This window comes from Triturus cristatus, chromosome 3_1 (assembly GCF_964204655.1).
Source record: "Triturus cristatus chromosome 3_1, aTriCri1.1, whole genome shotgun sequence".
NCBI classification, from domain to species: Eukaryota; Metazoa; Chordata; class Amphibia; order Caudata; family Salamandridae; genus Triturus; species Triturus cristatus.
Genome location: NC_140583.1, coordinates 654,588,738 through 654,605,012, shown reverse-complemented (window position 1 = coordinate 654,605,012; position 16,275 = coordinate 654,588,738). Strand labels below are relative to the sequence as shown.

The 16,275-nt window shown below is 47.9% G+C and overlaps 1 protein-coding gene across 3 annotated transcripts in view; it reads left to right on the top strand.

The window, feature by feature from the left end:
* Positions 1–16,275, top strand: part of CTDSPL2 (CTD small phosphatase like 2) — a 471,093-nt gene that overhangs the window by 161,878 nt on the left and 292,940 nt on the right. For all 3 annotated transcript variants that reach the window (XR_014978858.1, XM_085644683.1, XM_085644684.1), the window contains exon 7: positions 5,410–5,521. Coding sequence is in view for 2 of the 3 variants with exons in the window: in XM_085644683.1 (XP_085500809.1) it covers positions 5,410–5,521 (112 nt within the window). In the remaining variant the exon portion in view is untranslated. The remainder of the gene's footprint in view (positions 1–5,409; positions 5,522–16,275) is intronic.

Genomic DNA, 16,275 nt, shown 5'->3' with positions numbered 1-16,275 from the left:
GCAGGGGTACAGTGGGAATTCAGGTGCCTCCCGTACTTGGGGGTTAAGATCGATCACACACGCGAGGATATGTTAGAGGGTAATATTGTTGGAGCAGTGATAGGCCTGGCGAGCAGTTTTGAGGGACACTTCCGCTGTCTGTGGCTAGGCGAGTGGCCTTACTTAAAATGGTGGCCCTCCCCAGGCTATTATTACTTTGGGACCCTGCCGGGTTGGTTCCCAGCGCGGATTTTTGAACAGTTCACATCCATGGTCACAAGCTTCCTGTGGTAGAATGAGGGTGGCTGTGACTGTTTTAATGTGTCTGACGTCAGAAGGAGGGTGGGCAGTCCCTGATTTTGAAGCCTACTATATAGCTGCTCAGCTGCAATGGCTTGCGCAACGAATAGCGGCACGGCTGCGGGCCCCGGCATTGGGATTACTCTCACGAATCATACTGGACCTCCCGGTCCGGGTTGGTACCCTCCCAGTGGACCTTAAAACAGCAAGGCAGTGCTGGAAATGGAGCCTCAAGCGAGCAAGCAACGCAGTCCCATATGCCCCTGATACACCGCTATCCATGTGCGAGGCGCTGCCCCATGGGGGTTCCTGGCGTGTTTTAGTAGACTGGAGTGAGAAAGGGTTGACTACCATTGGGGATCTGTATGAAGATGGTAACATGCTGCCTTTTCACGACTTGCAGGAGCGTTTCGATTTAGGGGGGGGGGGGTACTTCTTGCTCCATGCGGTGCTTACCGCCGCTATCCGTGAACACAAAGGAGGGACTGACAGAACCGGGCACCTCCTTGGGCTGTCAATATATGGTAACTGCTGCGGGAAAGTTTAAAGTGGTTACATGCCTGTCCAAGCTTCTGACGCAGGAAAAGTTAACACCCCTAGCTGTCCTTAAGGGCAAATGGGAGACAGACATGGGGAAAGAGATACCAGATAGGGCCTAGGCCGAGATAATGGAGAGAACATGGAAGAGCACCAGGAACGCTTGCTTCCAACTAGGGCACTTTTTCATCTTACACAGAGCCTATCTCACCCCAGCGAAGATCAAAACCGACACTGACTCGGAGGAATGCCCGCGCTGCCAGGGGGAGGGAGCGGACTTTCCCCACATGTTCCGGTGGTGCCCCCAACTAGCTCCTTATTGGACTGAGGTAGTCCTTGTTGATCGCCATAACGGACAGAGAATTGGAACTGGCAATGGGCCCATGCGTGCTGCATTGGTTTCCACATGCAAAATCTAAAACAATGGGGTAACCCGATATCCTTTAAGAACCTGGGCGTGTACAATATAAGTAACAATTAGTTCCGTCGGGTCAAACACTTTCTTTGTGGTTTTAATACATAATACAAATTAAGTAATTGAAGAACAGCGTGCACTTGAACACAATAGAGAAAACAAATGAATCTCACTAGAGAAAATATTTGACATATTTGCAAAATTGAAACAGACAAAAAATATATCATTTTCTTTTTTAGATCATGACATGAAGGCTGTCCGATAACCTTATTAAAAAACGGCGCATGTGATCATAATTATAGTCACTTGGTGAATGAAGTGACAAAGTGACAATTGGTGTATTCTACAAAAAGGTGAACAAACTCTGTACAACTAATTACACAAGGGAGTACTAAAAAACTAAGTCCAATTATGATGGTCACCCTAGTTAGGTAAATAATTATATAAATAAGACAGTGAGATTCCCGCGCCGGCGATAGGAAATTGAAATGCTAGCACCCGAGAGCAGCGGCACTGTACCCCTAACACTCACATGATACTCACTCACTCACTCACTCACTCACTCACTCACTCACTCACTCACTCACTCACTCACTCACTCACTCACTCACTCACTCACTCACTCACTCACTCACTCACTCACTCACTCACTCACTCACTCACTCACTCACTCACTCACTCACTCACTCACTCACCGCATAACCGATCTCACTACTAGCCTTGTTGGACTGGCGACACCTATGCATACCAGATGTATATTGAGGGTATTAGCAGGACTAAATGTGACATGCCTGAGGGGGAGGGAGGGGTAGGGGGGATACAGGGGATACAGGAGTTTAGTTAGACTAGTAATGATGTGAAGTTAGAACGCAATTATGGCTCAGGGAAGCTACTAGGTAATGAGGACTGTTTTCTTTTATTGCGCACTGATTCTTCAATTTTTCTCAGTCACTGCAAGGGTGGACTGCCGATAAGTACTGTAGATTTTAATTTGTGTGACCCTGCATTGTATGTTTGTAATGGTTGCTGGGATGGGAATGTTATGAAACTGATTTTGACACACTGTAATTTATGCCGGCAAGGGAAAAATTAATAAAGTATGTTTACAAAAATCCATGTGTTCCCTTATCTCTGCCTAAAGCACACACAGGCAACCACCTAACTTCTACAGTCTTGGGTTAGCCATAAAAGTGGCCAAGTCCCACCTCTGTAGATCCAACACTTTTTAGGAGTAATTTTAAATTCAGTTGCCTGCAAAACCTGTTGAAATCCTTAAAGGGTAGTGTCCTTTGACCATCTTGTACCTCTTTTTTTAGCCATGTTGCCTCAGTTAGAACTGTAACGCGCCTCTTGGGCATGAAGGCCTTGTGTATCGCTGTAGGACCCCAATCCTGGCTACAGAGTTGACCATTGCAACAGTGCCTCTCGGCACAGTTGTCACAAGCAGAGGGTCAGATGGAAGATGTAGTGTTGGTAACAGCCAGCACCCATTGCTGTCTGCAGTGGTGACACATCAGCAATTTGTGGCAGGGCAGTCTTTTCCTGGATCCCATTTCGCAAGTCACCATTACCATGTACGTTTTCCAATCTAGATGGGGGAACTCAGCCTTTACACAGTACAGGTGTGTGGACTACAGATGCAGCACATCAACTCTTGAGCTTCTGGTAGGACCCATGAGACTCGATCTGTTTACAATTTTTCCTTAGGTCAATAAGGGTTCCAGTGCCGAGGCAGTCTTGTGAGATTAAAAGCCTGAAGTTTTTGGCTACATGACATGTGTTTTTTAGGTCGAGCCTGGGCAGCGCATGTGCTGCTCTGCGAGGCATGCTGTATTCAGAAATGGACTTGAAGATCTGCCCATATTTTTTATTGGCTTGTGCCATTGTTCTTTGTAAATGTTGACTTCTGATTTATGATAGGCTTATTAGTCCCTCCTTTTTGCCTCCCTGTCTTCTGTTAAATCCCATGTGGACTGGCCCTGCATGTGTCCTAACTCTGGAGCTTTCATTAGTGTTTTGGAGAACTATTTTCATAATGTATACAGGATTCGCGGGACGGCAGCAATGGCGGCTGCTTCTGTTAGCAGCGGGCCATGCACGCTTTCACTGTGGCTGGCCACAGCACTCGCAGGATGCCGGCAATTGCGCGCCTTCACTGTGGCTGGTCAGAAGGGCTGCTGCAATGCGGTATCTCCAGAAAACTACAGACCCCGGCAACGACGCTCTGCATTTCGGATAATGCGACTCCTATCAGCCAGGTACGGCAATTACTTAAGCCCCGTACCTGGTCACTCATCGACTGATCATCCTACATAGACCCTCAACCAGCAGCATTGAACGCGGTATGAAGCAGTGACTGGCCGCATCCCATCACTGCATGGAACCGTGACAGACTGCAGCACGCCCCCTTGCAGTCCGCAGTGGTTTAGGGTACCCCAATGCCATGCATGGTCATGACCTTCCAATGTGGTGAGACACCGTTGCCACCTGCATACCAGTGCTGCTGCGGGTCACCAGACGACCCGCAACTCCAGTTTGCACGTGAGCGGATACAGCTCACGGCACCACCAACTTGCGGGATTACCACCAAAGGCAGATCAGCACCACCAACCTGTGTGTAACTATACTGGACCCACGCTACCCTGGGCACCAGAGAACCGAACAGCAACGTCTGCTTTACTGGCACGTGCTTCCCCACAGCCGACCACCTCATCACCGATGGTTATTGGGAACATATAGTAGTTGACATGTCCGGCCTGCCAGCCTGTGTGCAGTCCAATCAGCCAAACGGTCCACTAGAACCATTGACAAAGCCAATAGCCCTGGATTGTTGTAGGTGCACTGTTAAGTGTTGTATTCTATATCTAGAGGCAGTCTGGTGACGCACTATGCTAAGCACATTTTCAGTTTACGCATTAAGTGCAAGCACAGCATGGGGCACTTTTCACAACAACAAAAAAAAAATTGTATGTGAACAAATGTTTTTTTTTTTGCGTAAAAGCGGCTCATTCTTTCACTTAAATGGGGGCCATGCCCCTTTCTTTTGTCACGGCTCGCTGCACCTGAATTCTGCGAGCAGCGACTAAAGAAAGAGGCGCAGCCACTATGAAAGTGGTCTCGCATTTGCGAGAGTTTGCGCTATTGGCATTAGAAATTGCAATGCCTTTTATATATGCGTTGATTTTGAAAAAGCATAACTAAAAAGCATTGTCATTTACAATGCCAATAGCTTAGACTCTCGCAAATGCGAGACAAATTGCATTGCAAATGCTTGTTAATGTTAACTGATGGAGTTTTCAGTTTTCGGTGATAGTACATCTGGCTTTATCTTGATGACCACTCCCTCAGCGTTATATCCCTTCGCCATGCACAGTGGCTTTGAGGGCGCATGTCGGACATCACAAGGGGACAGACAGATCACCAAATGTTAACAGATTCCAAACAAACCAACAATGGACTAAAGTATTCTGGACCCAATCCCTAGATAGTAGAGCGATGCAGAGCATGCAGAGCATGCAAAGCCTGAAAACGTTTTAAGCTGCTAAACTACTTCTTCCAGTAAGTAAACATTTTGTTCTTGGCAGAATAGTATCAGAGACCCTTTTGTCTTAAGAGTTATGCACAATGTGCCTAATCAGTAAGCAATTCTAATTAAAAAAAAAAAAAAAAATTACATTCTGATATAAATATTTGAAGCATCTTCACAGTTTTGAAATTGCTAAAATGTAAATAGTCTATTCAGACAGACCAGGCAGTTTGCTAATTCCACCAGGGAGTAAAGGACACAGTCAATTAATCCTTCGACATAAATGAAATGTATACTTGTGGGCGAGCTTGAAATGAGTTTGAATAAACTTTATATGAACTGCATTGAGCCCATAAGTTGAATCAAGGTCTGTCTGAGTGCTTTTAATTCCTCTAAAAGCTGCAATGTTTTACTTGAAAGAGCAGTGCTTTGCCTAGAAGGAAATATCAAGTTTGCTCATTAATAATCCAAATGCCAAAGAAAGTTACATAAGTGTGGTGTATTGTGAAAATCTGCTTTGGTCTTGAAGGACTTGGACCCAGCTGCTTAGCCCTCTGAAGCGGAGTAGAGAACCTTTACAGTGCATTGGTCAGTATTTGTTTGCTTACTCAGTTCAGTCGTCCATCACTAGTGTAATTTGTTTCTCCAATAGGTATTATTTCATCAAGCATGTACCGCCGCTGACTGAGGAGCAGCTGAACAGGAAGCCTGCCCTACCCCTAAAAACCAGAAGCACTCCAGAATTCTCTCTGGTCCTGGATTTGGTAATGTCTTTGCTTTTGGCATTTATCTTTGCTCCTGGCATTTCAGATGTTGGATTATATTCTGTATCCACTTCTAATGCCCCTTTTTGTGGCCCTTTGGCAGAGCAGGGTGATCTAATTTCTAAGAAGTTACGCCATGTTACTAAATGTCACATTAAATGTCTCAATTGTCAGTAATGCATACGTTCTCAGAAGTCCATTGTCTAATATGCATCTTCTGGCACAACAGCAACACAAAATATATTTTGTTTCGTCCACAGACTGACCCAATAGTAGGAGCCACACAACTGTTTTTTTGTCCCCTTCTGTTGCATCACTTCATGCCTGCTTTCTAACCTGGAGAATCCTTTCAGTAGCACATGTATTGTTAAGAGTACCCCTGTTCTACTACCTCTTAACAAATGGCATCGATTGTCACTCTTAACTGTACTATTCAGGATCATACATTGCAATATAGTAGCCTGTCCTAGCACGGTCTTTACTGCATCACTCCCTTCTCCAGCAGTAACCCCACAAACTACTCTACCTTAGCATATTTAGTTTTTTAACCTGCTTGCTAGCTGTTGTGCAGTTGAAGCAGTAAATGTCTTTAAGACTGTTTAAGGCATATGTGCTGTAGATACACACGATTTGCATACTTCTGCTATCTAGTGTTTGGTCTGGATATTTGCAAGTTGTTTTTCTTCGAAGAAGTCTTTTCGAGTCACAAGGTAAGTGGACTCCTGCTTTCGGTGAAGTGCGCATGGGCATTAACTCCATTGTTAGATTGTTTTCTTTCTGCCATGTGGTTCGGACGTGTATTGCGGCTCTTTGTTTCAAGACCGTTTTTCAGGATCCCTTCGGTGCGTAATCCACTCTACCCTTGTTGGTATTGTTTGAATGTGCTTCCCATCCCTCGCATGTTGAAAATCTGAAAAGTTTTCCTAGTCGTGTCGGAAAATGCCAATTGCGGCCTTTGGGCTTAGCCCGTTTAAGGTATCTTCCACTCGACAATAACTTCATCGAGTAATCTTCTGATGGAACAGACTCAGTTTCAATTCTTCCCTCGGTGCCACTCGAAGTATCCGTGCACAGACCTTCACAAAGTCTATAATCTGTGCCTCTCCCCGGAGCACAGAGAAGATGATTGTGACGCCTGTCAGTCATTTCGTTCCAAGAAGACCTTGTGGGCCCATCTGGCCTGATGAAAATAGATGCAGAGTGTGAGAAGTTGGCCTGGTATATGCTGTCCAATAATTAAAGCGGGCACCCTGTACCAGTCCAAACAACCCCTTATGGTGATAGGTTAAAGACAACCTTTATTGAAAGCTATCCTAGTGGTAGCTATGGAGAGCAGCCTTTAAGCTAAGTGTTGAAGGAATGTAAAGCAGCTTGTTTTACCCGTCTATAATCCCTTGAATGACCAAATGAAAGGACAACCACACCAGGTATATATTCAAAATATATGTATTTAAGATAAAACGCACCCTCTAGTTTCTTTGAGGCTGGAGTTCGAAGAACTTAAGTTACAAGTCAGTATTCAACAGTAAAAGCACAAATACGCGTTTGGGCCCTAGGGGCGTACCAAACCATATATCAATAAAGTGGTATAAGAACCACGACCAAACTAGACACAAGGCCTAGAGCCTTTAGAAGCGTTTGGTCCCCAAGAAACCACCCAAGGTAGTGACGTAGAGAACCCACGGAGGACGCGTGCAGTGTTAAAACACAGGTACGAATCGCCATTGACTTCTATGGGGAAAGTCGCGGTTGGAAAATTACAAGTTAAGGACACTTAGAGGATGACTACAAGCAAACCCCTTTGTACTTAGAGGTGTCTAGGGCCAACACCCACGGGAGCACCAGAGTACTAGAGTTACCTCACCCAGGGAAGCCAGGTGCATAGGTGTCTTTTGGTGTCGGGTCGTGGCGTTGTTTTCAATGGAAGCTGGCAAAGAAGTGCTGCTGCCGTGAAGAGAAGAGTCCGAAGAGATCCAAGCCTGGATCGAGGATGGAAGAAACCTGAAAGCATAGGAGACAGTCTGGATCACTTACCACTTACCAGTGACCAGGGGCTCGATAGTCCAATGCCCACAGATGTCTGATGCTTCAGGTGAGTTGACGGGTGTCTTGACTCTTCAGCCACGAGGTCCAGGAGGTGTCGACAATGACCAGGAGCTGGATTCGAGCTGTCCCACGAAGTCTGTCGAGTGCTGCGGTGTCGGCGGCAAGAATGGGCCCAACAAGCCTTGGCAACGGGCAAGTCAAGTGGAAATAGAAGAAAGACGTCGGTGCAGTCCAGCAAGGTCTGGGGGACTCACCCAGCGAGGGTAAGTCGGGGCATGTCTGGAGCAACCAGGAATGCCCAAGCAGAAAAGGAGTTGCCTTTGTGGAGACCCACTAGCCAACGGGCAGGCGATCGCGAAGGAGCCTCGAGCAGTCGCACTGGAAACTGGCCCACGGGTCACTCGTGGAGTGGAGGTTAGAGATCTTCGGTGCTGTAGGTGCCCAAGGCTGGGGCTACTCGGAGCCCAAAGCACAACTTCGAGGAAGACCAGGAAGATGTTGTACCGGCAAAAGTTCACGGTATCCAGGGGTCACGGTTCCACGTCACCCACGATAGCCACGGGCTTCAGCTTTGCTGTGGACTCAGGCAAGCCTCGGGGAAGTCTGGAAATCCACCTAAGGTCCAGGATATATGTTGCAGAGTTTCGTCCAGGGTAATCTAAAGTCTCAAGGACTGGGTTCCTATACTTATACTAAGATAGAGGGTTGGACATACTCTGGGGACCCACCTATGGGAGTGTTTGGAAAGAGGGATGGTTACACCCATTTCCTTTGACCAGTTTTGCACCAGAGCAGGGGCAGGTAGTCCCTGCAACCGGTTTGAACTGGACTATTGTCGGTAATTGGCTCTGTCTATACTGTTCCCAAATAGGTACAGTTTGTACAGAGTCCACAGTCCCCAGAGGTTTGGCAGAGGCTAAAGTTAGATATAACCTTACTCTCTAAAGTGGGAGCTTGGTCGAGCAGTAAGACCGTATCAGAGGACAGTGTAAAGCATTAGTTGTACACACTCAGTCAGCAACTGGTCTCACACTCAAGAACGGAACTCTAGGCCAATGGTTTGTATATAAAAATATATGGTTGTTTTATTTTAGAACCAACAATAGGTATCAGAATATACTTTCTCAGAATGATTAAATACTTTGCAAAAGGCAATTGACTTGGAATGCAATCGTTAGTTTGTTGCAATAGGCAACACAATTTCAAACCCAATAATACATTGAGCTCAATAAGAATTTTAAGTTATATGCAATCGATTTACTTTCAGGATTACTTTTCTAACTCCAGGACTGGATCCTAGATTCAGTCCTGGGACAGTTCTTGGAAACAAGTGAGTAAATACGTTTTAGTTACTGTTGTGATTTTTAAGCAATATTTTGCTATTTTAAAAGTTAACAAACTTTTTCTAATCAAATTACCAATGTTATCCTATGGGAGGAAATTCACTTAGCAGGTAAGTAGGGTTATGGTTACTTTTTGTAGGTCGGTGTTGGATCCTGGATCCAGCACGAGTGTACCACCTGTAAGCAGTTGAGAAACTGCTTGTAAGTTATACAGGCGATTTGTAACGAATATTTATACGTTTGCAAAATCGACACTTAGAAGAAAGTTCACAGAAAAACAGTCAATGGGTTTCTATGGAAGAAAATTCAAGTTACGGGTAAAGTATGTTCTTGTTACTTTTGTAATCCAGTGCTGGGCTCCTAGGCTCAGTACTGGAACATCTATCTAAAACGGGTAAGTAATTACGTTTTCACAGTTGGTATGATTTGTAAAGAATATTTGTAGTTTGCAAAAATCGACACTTAGAAGATATTTCACAGAAAAACAGTCAATGGGTTCCTATGGGAGATAATTGAGTTAGTTGTAAGAACGGTCGTAAGTACTTTTGAGGGTCAGCACTGGGCACCAAGATCCAGCACTGGGATCTCTCCTAATAGCAGGTGAGTATTTCCGTTTTCGTTACTCGGTAGATTTTAGGTGAATATTTTAAAGTTTAGAAACTCCACACTTAGAAGAAATTTCAAGAGAAACCAGTCAATGTTACCCTATGGAAGAAAAGTGAGTTATCAGCTTTTGGATAAAAGTCTGGCAGAGTTAAGGTTCTGGGCATAGACTCTGGGGACTCCCAGGGTCGGGTAAGTACAGTTGTTACACCCTCAGCGGCACAGGGGCAGCCGGATGCAGAGTGAGTTAGGACCAATGTTATCCTATGGGAGGCAGGGGGCCTTGGTTGGTGGCTGCTGACTAGCAGGCCACGCTGCTGTGGGAGCTGGGCTCCTGGTCACTTGCTCAGGGCAAATGGGGAAGTAGGTAGGAGTAGAAGTTGCACTGCCAGAGCCACTCGGGCGGCTGGGTGCAGGGTGCTTTTGAGCCTTCAGGCGCTCAATGGAATGCAATGGGAAAGCTCAAGGACGAACAAAGGCTGCAAGCTCGGGGACGAAGATTCTTCAGGTGTGCCCACCACTTCGAGAGGTAAATTGGGTACTTAGGGGATAGGTAGGTACCCAGGAGTCGGGCACAGGGGGCCGCCGGGTGCAGCGGTGCCTTTCGGTGTTGGGAAATCTTACCCTCTGTTGATCGCGGTTGGTGGGGGTCCCTGGTTCTGAGGCTGCAGGCGTCAGGAGCGTCTAGGTGGGTCCTTGGGTGCCGGATTCGGGGTCATAGTCGCCGGGGGGGCGTCCTCGGGGTCTTTGTCCACTCCAGCACAGGCCAGGCTTGGCGGGTGCGGAGTGTGCGGTTACTGGCTGATGCCAGGGGTTAGATACTTGCTTTGAGCAGAGCCACTGCTCGTGGGAGTCCCAGGTGCTCAGACACAAGGTTTGAGGGTCGACAGGCCGGTATGGCTGGGGCCAAAGCAGTTGGTGTCTTCCTCTTCTTAGCAGCTGCACAGCAGGTCTCCTTCTTCTTGATCTTCTTTGCCGTTTTGGAATCTAAGGAAAGAAGGTTCAGGGTGCCCTTAAATACTAAATTTAGGAACGTTACAGGTAGGTAAAGGGCAGGGACCACTGGGTCCCTGTCCTGGGGTGGGTACACCCCCTTTCCTGCCATTCTCTTGTGGGAGGGGGGCAGTGGCCTAGTCCTGATTGGGCAGGGCTCCCCATCTTCATGATTGCAAGAGCCCAGGGATGTGTTTCACCTCGCCTCCCCCCACCTGAGGGGTGGGGTTGGCGGAGGCTGGCGCACCCCCTGTCCTTCCTTGGGGTTTCCGGCCAGTCTCCCCGCCAGAGTGGGGGTTTAGAACCGGTAGGGGCCAGTTGCTAAGTACAGCAAGTGGCCTGGAGAAGCTTACAAAGGCGGTATGCCTTTGAAGCCTCCCTTGAGCATCCTGTGGGAAGAATTCTAGCACCGTGCCCAGGATGTGCATTGTTGCAGGCCCAGGAGAGCGGATGGCTCTCTACCCAGGGGTCCAGCAACATGTCTGCTGTGTGGCAGCTTAGGCAGCCCCTCAGACCAGACGTGGATTGTAGATTAGGTTCAGGGGGCATCTCTAAGATGCCCTCTGTCGTGCATTGTACATTAAACCCGCACTGATGCCAGTGCAGGATTTAATATTCCAAAGTGTTTGACACCAAACACATGTGTTCGAGGCATATGAGCTGCAGATCACACACTGGGGATAAGATCGCCATCTGGTGTTGGGCTCGGATGATTGCAGGTTGTTGTTGTCTTCGGAGAAGCCTTTGGTCACGAGGTTGGTGACTCCTCCCCTGGACAACAGTGCGCATGGGCATCCACTCCATCGGCAGATTGTTTTTTTCCGCCATTGGGTTCGGATGAACTTTTTTCCGCTCCAGCAGAAAACTTCCAGCAATCGATTTAACTCTTTGATTTGTATTCCATCGACGTCGACATCAACTCGGACCGGTTCCGGAAGCGGCTGATGGACAGGACACCCTTCAAAAAATGCCCCCAGTGTGGAGCGAAGTTCCCCCACAGTGACCACCACGAGGTTTGCAACCTCTGCCTGTCGCCGGAACACAACGAGTCCACCTGTCCAGCTTGTTCCGCTTTCCGTTCGAAGAAGACCCTCCGGGACCGAAGAGCTCGACGCCATATTATGGCCAAACCAGCTCCAGAACCGGAGGACATCTTTGCTCAAGATGTTCCCGAAGACGACACCGAAGATCTCGAGATCGTGTCCGAAGCCGACGATTCCGATGACCTCATCACTCCAGGGCAGCGTGTGAGTACCACCCCCCCTGCCCCTGCCCCATCCAAAAAAGCAGTGGTCAAGACTCCGCCAGTTGGGCCCAGTCGCGACCGGAAATCCTCTTCAGAAGCCCCGCCCTCGGGCCCGGCTCCGAAGACATCTAAGCCTGCGGGTGGCTCGGGCTCGAGCAAACCTCACCTAATTGTGCCTTTAACACCCTCGGCACCCAAACACTCATTGTTGGCACCGAAACAGGCTCCAAGACCGAAATCTCCTTCGGCACAGAAACGTTCCTCGGCACCGAAGTCTCCACCGGCACCGAAACGTTCTTCAACATCGATGCCTAAAAGTCCATCGGCACCGAAAACTCATTCGGCACCGAAACCTCAATCGGCACCGAAACCTCAGTCGGCACCGAAACCTCAGTCGGCACCGAAAAATCAGTCGGCACCGAAAAATCAGTCGGCACCGAAAAATCAGTCGGCACCGAAAAATCAGTCGGCACCGAAAAATCAGTCGGCACCGAAAAATCAGTCGGCACCGAAAAATCAGTCGGCACCGAAAAATCAGTCGGCACCGAAAAATCAGTCGGCACCGAAAAATCAGTCGGCACCGAAAAATCAGTCGGCACCGAAAAATCCATCGGACCCGAAAAAATCATCGGAGCCGAAAACTGCGTCCCCGCCGAAACAAGCTCATAAAGACCCGAAGCGGACGTCACAGACACCACCTTCGGAGCCAGATGATCTTTTTCGACCAGATCCTACTCAGAAGCGGATCTACATCAATCCTAAAACGGGACATGTGACTGCCATCCCATATAAAAAGCGGAAGCTGGACACTACACCTCCCCCAGCTCCCATACGGAAAAAGGACTGTGCTACTTCACCACTTCGTCCTTCCTCTCCTGTTTTACCTCCTAACCCGTCCCCCCCTCCTCCTCCTGCTTCTCCTTTACCTTTACCTTTACCTTTACCATCTCCCTATCATTCACCTCCTCCACAGGATGATAATGATGACTTAGGGGGAGGGGCGGACCCTGATTTATTTGATGATCCTGCTGATCCAAACGACCCTTTTACGTTCCCAGACCCAGCACCCATGGATGACTGGTCTTATCCTATACCTGACATGCCTGACCCCACTACCTACCCTTCCAAGCCCTCCCCTCCTGATGACCACCTAGGGTACGGCCAACTTATAAATAGGGCAGCAACATTCCACGGCGTTACAATGCACACAGACGCCATTGAAGAGGACTTCCTCCTTGATACCTTTGAGCAGTCACAAAAGACTGTCCACATACTGCCCATGATCAAAGGGGTTATAAAGCATGCTACTGAAGTCTTTAAGGACCCTGTTCGAGCTAGGGTGCTCAACCCACGCATCGAAAAAAAGTACCGACCAGCCCCGCAAGACCCTGCATACATTAAGGCCCAGCTCCCTTTAGACTCCCTAGTCGTATCAAATGCCAGGAAGCGCGCTAACTCTCAGACAACTGGAGAAACGCCTCCCCCAGACAAGGAGTCTAAGCTTTTAGAAGCCTCGGGCAAACGGGTCGCCGCGCAGGCGGCTAACCATTGGCGTATTGCGAATACCCAGGCCCTGTTAGCCAGGTATGATAGAGCGCATTATGACCAACTTGAGGACCTTATGCAACATCTGCCTGAACCTTTTAAGTCCCAGGCCTCTGACCTCATCCAAGAAGGCAAATTAATATCTAATGCCTCCATTAAATGCGCCTTAGATGCAGCAGACACTGCTTCTAGAGCGGTCAATACTGGCGTCTTACTCAGACGACATGCCTGGCTCCGTATTTCCGGTTTTAAACCGGAGGTTCAAACCGCAATTCTTGCTCAACCTTTCAACCAAGAGCAGCTATTTGGCCCTGCAGTGGATACTGCATTAGAAAAAATGAAAAAGGATAATGAAACTGCCAAGTCTATGGGAGCACTGCAGTCTCAACAGAACCGGGGTTCCTTTTGTCGCTCCTTTTATAGAGGAGGCTCCAAAAACACATCAACTGAGACCACGTCCACCTTTAAAAATTCTGGACAAACATCCCCCAACAGAGGTTACTTCCGGGGAGGTTATAGGGGAAACAATAACAAAGGTCGAGGACGGGGCAATAACAACAACACCCGCACCTCACCAGCCACCAAACAGTGACTTGCCACCACTCCCCCCCAGACCATTCCACTCCGGTCGGGGGACGACTCCAACAATTCCTGCCTGTCTGGACTTCCATCACCACAGACAGGTGGGTAAGACAAATTATCCAGTCTGGCTACTGCCTCGAACTCATACAATCCCCCCCAAACATACCGCCCAAACAACGTCCAATGTCCTCGCATCATCTCTCTCTCCTCAAACAAGAAGTTCAATCCCTGTTACAAAAACATGCGATAGAACCAGTTCCCCTTCAACATCAGGGAAAAGGGGTATATTCTCTATACTTCCTCATTCCCAAAAAGGACAAAACACTAAGGCCCATACTGGATCTCAGACTACTAAACCAGTATATACATTCGGATCATTTTCACATGACCACTCTCCAACAAGTCCTCCCACTTTTACAACAGGGAGACTTCCTCGCCACATTGGACCTCAAGGACGCATACTTTCACATCCCTATGCATCCCGCTCACAGAAAATATCTACGATTTGTGGTAGATGGGCAACACTATCAATTTACAGTTCTCCCATTCGGAGTAACAACAGCACCCAGAGTGTTCACCAAGTGCCTAGCAGTCGTGGCAGCGCATCTCAGAAGACAACAGATCCATGTCTTCCCCTATCTGGACGATTGGCTCATAAAAGCCAATACATACCAAAAATGCGTTCTCCACACTCATCGCACGATTCAAACTCTCCACGATTTGGGATTCACTATCAACTACCCCAAATCCCACCTACAACCTTCCCACTTACATCAGTATCTGGGAGCAACCATAGATACATCCAAAGCCATTGCCTATCCCAGCACAGCCAGGATAGCCAGTATACAAAATCTCATCTCTCAATTTCAAACTCATCCATCTCTTCCAGCAAGAGTGTTCATGCAGCTCCTAGGCATGATGGCGTCGTGCATCTCCATAGTCCCACACGCACGACTTCAAATGCGTCCCTTACAAGAATGCTTAGCACAACAGTGGAACCAAGCTCACGGACAACTTACCGATCTGGTGTTGGTGGACAGTCGCTCACTTCGATCACTGAAATGGTGGAACACCATCAACCTGTCCAAAGGGAGACCGTTCTTAGAGCCTCTTCCACAAGTTGTGCTAACTACAGACGCATCTCTCACGGGGTGGGGAGCCCACCTCCTCCACCATACCACTCAGGGCAGATGGACCAGCCAACAAAAACTGCTCCACATCAACCACCTGGAACTCTTAGCAGTGTTCCTAGCACTAAAATCCTTTCAAATTCACCTAAAGAACAAAACTGTCCTCATACGCACAGACAACATGACGACAATGTATTATATACAGAAACAGGGAGGGACACACTCTCTCCAACTGTCCCAACTGGCACAGCAAATCTGGAGATGGGCAATTCCCCAAAACATCTACCTGTTAGCAGAACATCTCCCAGGGATCCACAATCAAGTGGCCGACCTCCTAAGTCGCCACACACAACAGATCCACGAATGGGAACTACACCCCAAAGTTCTACTCCCCTTCTTCCAAAAGTGGGGACAACCAGACATAGACCTGTTCGCCACCGCCGAAAACACAAAATGCCCAACCTTCGCCGCCAGGTTTCCACACCCACAGTCGAAGGGCAATGCCCTATGGATGAACTGGTCAGGCAGATTTGCGTACGCCTTTCCGCCTCTCCCACTAGTTCCATTTGTGGTACGCAAACTGAAACAACAGTCACTAACACTAATACTAGTGGCTCCCACTTGGGCACGTCAACCGTGGTTCACCACACTTCTGGAACTATCTTTAGTTCCACATCAAAAGCTACGCCTCTCCCCGGATCTATTAACCCAGAACCATGGAGAAATCAGACACCCAGATCCTCAAACACTGAACCTAGCGATCTGGCTCCTGAGGTCCTAGAGTTCGGTTACCTCAATCTCCCTCCAGACTGTATGAATATCATAAAAGAAGCCAGACGACCTACTACTAGAGCGTGTTATGCCGCTAAATGGAAACGATTTGCCATCTACTGCGCTAATAATGACATACACCCATTGGATGCTTCCATCCAAAACATCATTTGCTATTTACTACACTTGCAAAGATGCAACCTAGCGTATTCCTCTATACGATTACACCTAGCAGCCTTGGCAGCCTACTTGCAAAATAGGCAACACCTGTCCCTTTTTAAGGTACCAGCCATCAAAGCGTTTATGGAAGGTCTCAAAAGGATTCTTCCCCCAAGATTGCCACCTGCCCCAGTGTGGAATCTCAATGTGGTTCTAACAAGACTCATGGGCCCCCCATTTGAACCTATGCACAAATGTGAATTGCAATTCCTAACATGGAAGGTAGCCTTCCTTATCGCAATCACTTCCCTGCGCAGAGTAAGTGAAATACAAGCC